At 36.0% G+C, this 8,607-nt stretch overlaps 1 protein-coding gene across 2 annotated transcripts in view; it reads right to left on the bottom strand.

Moving 5' to 3' along the window:
* Nucleotides 1-943: 943 nt before the first annotated feature.
* drd2a (dopamine receptor D2a) overlaps nucleotides 944-8,607 on the bottom strand; it is a 50,781-nt gene continuing 43,117 nt past the window's right edge. For both annotated transcript variants that reach the window (XM_006642285.3, XM_069183129.1), the window contains 3 exons: nucleotides 4,380-4,466; nucleotides 2,993-3,341; nucleotides 944-1,837 (listed from right to left, as the gene is read on the bottom strand). In XM_006642285.3, the coding sequence (XP_006642348.1) occupies nucleotides 1,641-1,837; nucleotides 2,993-3,341; nucleotides 4,380-4,466 (633 nt within the window). In that variant the 3' untranslated portion in view covers nucleotides 944-1,640. The remainder of the gene's footprint in view (nucleotides 1,838-2,992; nucleotides 3,342-4,379; nucleotides 4,467-8,607) is intronic.

Genomic DNA, 8,607 nt, shown 5'->3' with positions numbered 1-8,607 from the left:
ATAGGTAATAAGTGGATCTCTTTATTAAATGTAGTTTTTGGGAGAGCATAAAACACTGTGATCTTTGAAGAAGAAACTGAAAATGGTAAATATTTGTAAGATCCATATATAATATTTGAGATAATAGATTATCTTTAAGTTGGAATACCCTTTTTTATTCTAAATGAAAAGGCTTTATCCTGTATCTAAATAAACCACTCATCTTGCCTGCTTATATCATAATAATTAGGCAAAAACTTACCTATCGTCTGGGGATGACTGAGCTTTCAAAGGCACAATACCGTAAAGATCTACAGTATCCTTGGAATTTTTTAGAATATCTTCTGGCCAAAAAAAGAGAATAAGGTGTATGATTTTTTTACGCATTCCTGACAAGTTATCAATCCATTAACTGAAGAATAAATATATTCTCTTTTATTCTATGCAGAAACATTGTAATGGTAAATAAAATACTTAGTAACTTTTATAAATTCTTCTCTTTGTAAATCTTAGTAAATTGTTTTTCTTCAAAAATACCACGTTATTCCTGAAAGTGTTTCATTTTTACTGAATCTAAAAAGAATGGAAAATATTAAAGTTTCCATGAAGCAAAATAATGGATTTGACAAAAAAACTAAATTAATTAAAGTAAGCAACTAACTTTATATCAAAAGGCCTAACACAACCCCCTATATTTTTACTTAAGTATTCTCCACACTTTTCACTTGGTATATTAATGAAACTCACTTAAAAATATAATTTCTGGATGAAAATTCCTTACTGAAATTATATTTTTCATAGAAACAAAAGAACATAAAAAAGATAAGGACCGTGAAGAAATTATTTTGTTTTCAATGGACAATGTAATGTGTATTTCATTTTTGTCATGGGCTTATATTCTTTTGTATTCTTATTTACATTTTATTAAGTTAAAGCATTTCATTCATGTACACAACCACTGGAATAACAAAAAAGGACCAAAAAAGTTTAGTAAAATTGGTATCAGCAATTCTGTTACAGCAGAAGGTAAAGATTTCTCTCTGGACTTCAGATCCGTGAACATGTTGAATTAGAAAGATTTGCGTAATACATTTATGAATGCCATTGAGTCCTAATTCATAGACCCATCTTTGTTCTGTGTAAGACAACTGGATATCATCTTGTTTTATTCAATTATAAAGCATAATACTTGAAGAAAGAATCCAAAGCACACTTTTGCCAAATTAAATGTGCAAAACAACAGGGACACAAGCTTGTTGAGCTTGACACTATATTCATTTGTGGTCTTAATGAATGAAGAAAACAACCTTGCCTTTGGCCTTTCTTTACTTAAATCCACTGAATTCATTCAGCATCCTGTCTACAAGTACATACTGTAAAATGAAGGTGACAGGTCCTTGACTATTAGTCCATTGAGTCAGAAATAGAGTGTTGCCCTTTTGTTTACATTCTTTAAAAATGAGAAAAACCATCAAGTGAAGGAAAGATCAGATAAAAACAGGTTCCCCGCCTCCTCGAAGTCCGTTCCCCCGTGCAAATCCTCTCTACCCGAAGGTAAAACGTTTCTGAAACTGCTGACTGGCGATCAAAAAGGAACCAGGGGGCGTTTTGTACAGCAAATCCAGACTTTGGCCTCTTTGCTAATTTGTGTCCTTTCCACCTCAGCAGTGCAGTATCTTGATAAAAGCCTTCCTAAACTCAATGTTGAAAGTGGTGTAAATGATCGGATTCACTGCGCTATTGACATAGCCAAGCCAAGTGAAGGCATTGTACATTTCCAGCGGAACCCTGCACTTTGTGCAGTGCGTGTTCAGAATATGAGTGATGAAAAAAGGCAGCCAACATATAATAAACACCCCTGAAACAGAGAAGAAAACATAAGTTTAAAAGGTGCTACAAATTAATTAAAAGTCCAATTCTAAAACCTCCTTCAACCGATGTTTCTTTATCTCTTGATGAACAAGATTTCTATTATTTTTCTGATTCAGTTTTTAATTAACTGTCTCTAATAGGAAAAAAACTAATAGAAAGAGACTGTATGGTAATGTATTTAGAAGTTCATGTTTTATTAATGTGAAAACTGAAATAGAAATGTATTTAAGAATTCAGTGAATACAAATTCTATAAGCAATTTTGGAAAGGTATATAGAACGCAGTTTATATTCACAGCTGTCATTGCCCATTGTTAATCTGTTTTTCAATTGGTATTATTGTTTATAATATCACTTATTTTAGATTTTCATAAATGTAAATGTAATTTCCAGCTTTGTTTCCATGATCACCATATTTGGATAGAGTAATGCAATTCTTTTCTTTCTAGTGTCATTGAATGAAAAAAATTTAAAAGACTGAGCACCCTGCTGGGATCGTATCTCTGTGTAAAAAATGATGCACTGCAAAGCAGAATCAAGGATGTGTGGTTCTTGTATTAGGGGAAGCTGGGCCTTAATATTAAATGGACACACTATAAGTGAATTAAATCTAAGAGTAATTTAAAAGAAGTTTAAACACAGAAAACACTACAGTGGCTTTGACCATAAGTTGTAGAGTGAGTTGTACTATTATCCTTTTTATTATAAGCAAACGAAATAATTCCTTAACTTAATTTCTTTCCCAGTATCAACGCATTGATAGCTGCTCTTCTGGTAGCCATATCTCTTGCTGTGGGAAAGATACAGTAACTTTCGGGAGACAGGAATTTAGAAAATCAACATTCTTCACTGCAGCCCTTGCAGAGTTTTCACCCCCTAACCTTCACTTGGAGCGATTACTACCTAGAAAACTACCTGACATGCTGTACAGTACCTGACAGTTTTCCAGAGGTACCTCTGCACAGAAGCTGCAGAAGATTTCTGCAGCTTATATTCATTTCTTGTCGACTCAAATTCACTTATTTCCTACACTACGTTGCATAAATACTATAAGAAACATGGCTGATTTTTCAGTAAAGACATCTCATCTCACATCACACTGATAAAATGAATCTCTTCACAACACTGAGTGTTTCACTCACCCAGGACGATCGCCAACATCTGAGTGGCTTTTTTCTCCTTCTGCTGAGAGAGCTTCCTCTTGCTCAGGGTCTTGACTGACGTCCTTGTTTTGCCATTGGGCATTGCTTGGATCTCGAAAGCTTTGGCAGCTTTAGGAAGCTCTCTTGTGTGCCCGTTCTTTTCGGCCTTGACAGGGCTGTCGGCTGGAGAGGGCAGGGCCATGCTCTGGCACTGGTTAGAGGTGGCAGGCATGGAAAGGTGAGCCTGGGGGGCTGCGGGTTTGTGCTTCTTCTTCTCTGGGGGGCTGGTGCTTGTCATCATGTCCATTTCCATGTCGTCAGGGTGGTTCACGGCCTCCTGGATGAGAATCTGTAAACGCAGACACGGCCCGCGTAAGCACACTTGTGTCGAGCAGAGAAATCTCTGGAGATACAGTATGACGACCTCACAGTAAGGAAGTGCACAAGTCATCTTCACAAGAGTGTGAAGCACAACTGTTATCACGAGTGAATCTGTGAAACTTCCTCGGCTTGTCCAAAACCTGGGCAGTACAGATGTACAGTATGTGATTGAATGCCAAATACACCATGCTTATGGAAGTGCAGGCTACCTTATAAATCTAATAATAATTCATGCAATTTAGCTACAACTGCCATGTCTTTGCAGAAAATGTATATTCCATCACATATCTGTCAATAAGTAAATTGGATATTAGTAATTTTACAATGACCAAAAGGCACAGTGTGATGGGTCTTTAGTCAGTGTCCTTGATTAGCTACAGTAGTGGGCTGTCCTATGTACCGCACTAGAGAGAACTGCACAGGCTCTCTCAAACCACAGAGAGACTGCACAGATTTTTTTGGACTTCACAGAGATTACAGGGATACAGACTAGAGGGAAACTGCATGGATTGTTTTTCACTGCAGACAGGCCTGCAATAAGCTCACCTAGTGGGGTGGAGCCTATCTGGAACACATAGCTATAAAACTATTCTATTTGATCAGTTCTAGTAACAAGATGGGCAGCACAGTGATGCAGTGGTTAGCATTACCGTTTCACAATGCTGAGGCCTTGGGATAAATTCCGGACCTGTGGTGCTATCTGCATAGACCTTTTTTGGTTTCCCTGTGTTCACATGGGTTTCCCCTGGGTGCTCCAGTTTCCTTCCACAGTCCAGAGATATACTGGTATATTAATCAGCTTCTGGGAAAACTGCCCCTCGTGTGAGTGAGTGACTGAATTGGCTGTTACCTTTTATATACTGTATACAGTATTACAATTTTAACAATATTGTAAGTAAAAAAAACCCATGAAATGATATTTGGAAGCTCTAATATATAGGACAGTTCTCAAAAGGTGATTTTCCCTAGATAGAAAAGAAGAAACATCAATAAAAATTACACGAACCACTTTCTTTTTGTTGACTGGAAAACTCCCATTGGACTTCACTATCATCGTGCAGAGTTTCACATCCTCAGGATGTGTGCACTTGTCCTGGGAAAGAAAAAAAGCAACAAAATGAAGCAACAGGGCAGTAGAATGTGTTTTACGCCAGACAAAAAGAAATATTTTTACAATTTTATTATAAGGCAGAAATGCTAAAAAGAAAATGACCATGGCTCAAAATGTAGTACAGATCGATCATTTTATAAAAATCCCCTCTACGTTGTGTACCATTTTTCAAAGCTTTCATTACGGAATTCTCAACTCCCCATACTTTGGGATTTCATATTAAAAAGGTAACAAAGTTGATGGTCTGTCCTACTTTACTGTGTGGGGCTTGACAATTCATAACCTCTAGAAGATGACTTTTTGCTGACGATTTCACATATCAAGTAAGAGGAGAGGTACTCCAACAGAATGTCAGTGTTCCCACTATCGAAGCAGTGATTATCCGTAATCAGCTCTGTAGGGTCGGTCATTTTGTCAATCATTGGTACTCCTGATTATAATTACGCTAAGTCGTGTGTTTGGTGCCATTAATGAAAGTCACTTTTCACACTGTCCTTTTTGCCCATTGCTTCGAATGTAAATCTTGGACAAATAAAAAAAAATGACGGTTATTATTATGTTTTCTTTCTGTTCAGATAATTACAATTAAACATTATTAAAGGTAGAAAGATCAGCCTCAGTAAAAGTAATCACAGGATTCTATGTGAGAAAGAATGTATAGCTCCAAAACGCAGACTAGATCTCCGCTGTTAATCAGTTATGAATAGTTTTGCCACATCGGAAGATTTCTATTGCAGTCTATAATAATCAATGCAAGTAAGATCCAAAGCCAAGAGTACAATTTCAAATTATCAGTTCACCAAATACAGGATATATAATTTCTCATAATGTTTGCAGAGCAATTTATGTTTAGGTCTCTTACAGTTTGGTATTAAAACAAATTTACAATTAAATTGTTTTAAAAAATGTACACATACTACAAACTATGATGTTTGAGCCAGATAAAAATATCTTTAGCTACTTGGAGATCAAGGTGTCATTGTGAATTTAGTTTTTTGTTGTCACTGAACAACATATGTGCAAACAATTTCTGTCAATTCCCATTCATTTACTTTTCAGTAGAGATCTCTGACAGACATATAGAGCTGGCGATCAAGAATGGATGAATGTGTCTGGCAGAGTGAAATCGAATAGCTCTGTGTGATATGGATGGTATATAATAAAAGGATTTTCTTTTTGATTCCAGAACATAATCCTTGAAAGCTAACAATATCTAAAAATCAGATTCTCCTTTTTCTTTTCTTTCCAGACACAATATATTTTTCAGGGGATACTGAAGAACATATTGAATTGAAGGCAGCTCAATTTGAAGCATTTATGTTATACTAAGAAAAGAACAGAAAACACAGGAGGAGTTCAGTGGTAGGCACCCACACAAGAATTCTATTGAAATAAAATAGTAAAACCATTTTAAGTATGCTATTGTGCCTTCCAAATGTATTGGAAAAAAACTAAATTGGAATTTTACTATGTACAGTAACCTCTATTTAGTTTTTAATAGAATCAATACAGTTCTATCTTCTTTGGTTATTTAAATAAAAACATAGTGTTGTTATTTTTTATTTTATTTTAAAGGCACTAAAGTATTGGGACAATTGTTCTATCGGAGTCTCCTATAGAAGAAAATGCTTTATATTTATCTGGTGGCAATTTACCTTCTACCATAAAAATATAGTGCCGAATATTCAGCCAATACAACCAAACAGTTCAACAGGACAAAAAAAGAAATAAATGAAAAAACTTGGACTGAACAAGCCTGCTCGGTATAAATAAAATTTGATCTGCTGATTTAGATCCAACTGAGCAAGTATTTTACACACTGAAAAAAATTGAAGTTTGTTCCATTCAAGGACTTGGTGATTACAAAAAAGTTGTGGCAAAGTGTCTTGAATTATTAAAGAAGGTATTTAGTGAGTTCAAATGGTCAGTGACGTGCAGTTATTGCCTGAAGTAGATGTAGACAAGTACAAGTAATATGGAAATTAATGTAAAGTTTATCTTCAAATAGTAATCACTGAGTTGAATTCAGATTATTTAAGGTGACCATGGTTTGCGCCAATATGATTAAAAGTATGCACAGAATTACCCAATAATAATTAGATTTTATTTTTGTATAGAAATTAATTTTAATCATAAATGTAAAACTCACAAAATAAATGTTTTACATGGGTGTGAAACGAAAAAAAAAAAAAAACAAATGACTTAGCTGTATTCACACTGTGCTTTCTAAAGGTATACACTGCACGCAAGTATAGAATTAAGGACCCAGTCTCTTAACTTTCAGACCTTCTTGCTCATGTTCCAAAAGGTATTTTAATTTATTTTAAAATATGGTAGTTACAGTTGTTTTTTTTATTTTTACTGTCCCCATTTTAGAATCAACATTTGTTAATAGACTGGGCTTTACCTACAGTACAATTCTCATACCTGTACAGCTTGGATGTCCCTTTCTCCAAAACAATTTGTCACTTACTGTATGCTACAAACCCCACAACAGAAACAACAGAAAGGGTCCACTGGAATCCACTGGAAGGGTGAAAACACTCTCCCAGAAATCACTGTAAACTTATGAATACTGTCCAAGCTACAGGATACCTTTGCAATCTCTAATGTGGCATCTTTGCATCTTTCCTATTGTGATCCACTGCTGCTTTTGAAATTCCAGTCACTGTAATATCAAATATCAAACACAGTAATATCAAATTCCAGGTTTTCATATTCAGTGCTTTCCATGTTTGCTTTTGGTCCCATGAAGTCCCTTTTAAACTTGCCTTCCAATTGTTTCCTTTCCGATTTAAAAACCTTAATTAGGAAAGCTAGTGAAATGTCTTTCGATTCCATAAGCACAATTTACAGATGACCATTAATCCCACTAAGCCTCCTTAACTCATACTTCAGTGTGCCCATTAATACTTAGTTGTGCATTTTTTCTCACCAGTTGTTTAATGAACATTATGACAGAAGCGCATGGAATACATTTCACTAGACTGGGATCTAATAAAGACACAATAAGTTCACATCAGAAAGGCATTTCAGTACGTAGATTGGTTAGATTCTGATGAACATGACAGAGGGACAAAATACAGAAAGCATAAATGACTCATCTGGCTGAGAGGGAGTAACAGTCCAGTCCAGGAGTTGTTGCAAGGGTGTAGATGGGAAAGTGAGAGATATTTGCTAAGGGGAAGACATGATATGAGACCTTGGTCAGTGGGAGTGTATGGGATTAGGATCTAACCTTCCTGCTCAATCTGTTTTAACCTAAACATCGAAAGAGTGGAGAACAAGGCCAAAGGTATCCTTATATCCTCATCAAGAACAAAAATCACAAGAGTCACCTATGAGAGCTTTGGAATTTGCCACTTTTATCAATTTATAATGTGAACCATTAATCAATTTCATGTAAATAATTCACATACTGACAAGTATTTAAATGCAATAAACGAATACAGGAACTTTGTTTTGTTTTTTAAATGCAAACTGTAAGGTTCTCTTATGAGAAAAGGCACTGAGGGCTTATCAGAAATATTGTTGCCAGATATTGAGAAAACACTCCATCCTGAAAAGTTGTGGACCTAATACAGAAAATTGCTATTGCACCTGCTTGTAGTTCAAGTGCTCACATAGAGTAGACTCAAATTGAGTAGACTCAAATACTCACGTCACAGTGCTCCAAATTACTTTTTTTTTTTAGGTTTTGCTCCGTGGACAGATTGTTAGATTCTGAATTGAACACATAAAGCAATCCAAAATCCATCCATCCATATTCTAACTGCTCTATCCAATTTAGGGTTGTGGGCAAGCCGGACCCTGTCCCAGCAAGCAACAGGTGAAAGGAAGGATAAATGCTGGATGGGATGCTTGTCCATCATAGAAATACATGCACACACTCACAATTTTCCAATTTTCTGGGCCCATTTTCCCAGAAGCCAATTCAGCTACCAATATGTCTGGACTGTAGGAGGAAACGGATCAACAGGAGCGAATCCATGCAAACACAGGGAAGACACACAAAATCCAAGAAGATTGCATCCCAAGAAGTGGACCCAGGGCCCCAGCGTTGTGAGACAAGCACCACGCCACCATGCCAGCAATGCAAAATCATACAACCAAAAGTCTGAGT

The sequence above is a fragment of the Lepisosteus oculatus genome, chromosome 23 (genome assembly GCF_040954835.1).
Source record: "Lepisosteus oculatus isolate fLepOcu1 chromosome 23, fLepOcu1.hap2, whole genome shotgun sequence".
Lineage (NCBI taxonomy): Eukaryota > Metazoa > Chordata > Actinopteri > Semionotiformes > Lepisosteidae > Lepisosteus > Lepisosteus oculatus.
This window is presented reverse-complemented; position numbering and strand designations above follow the sequence as displayed.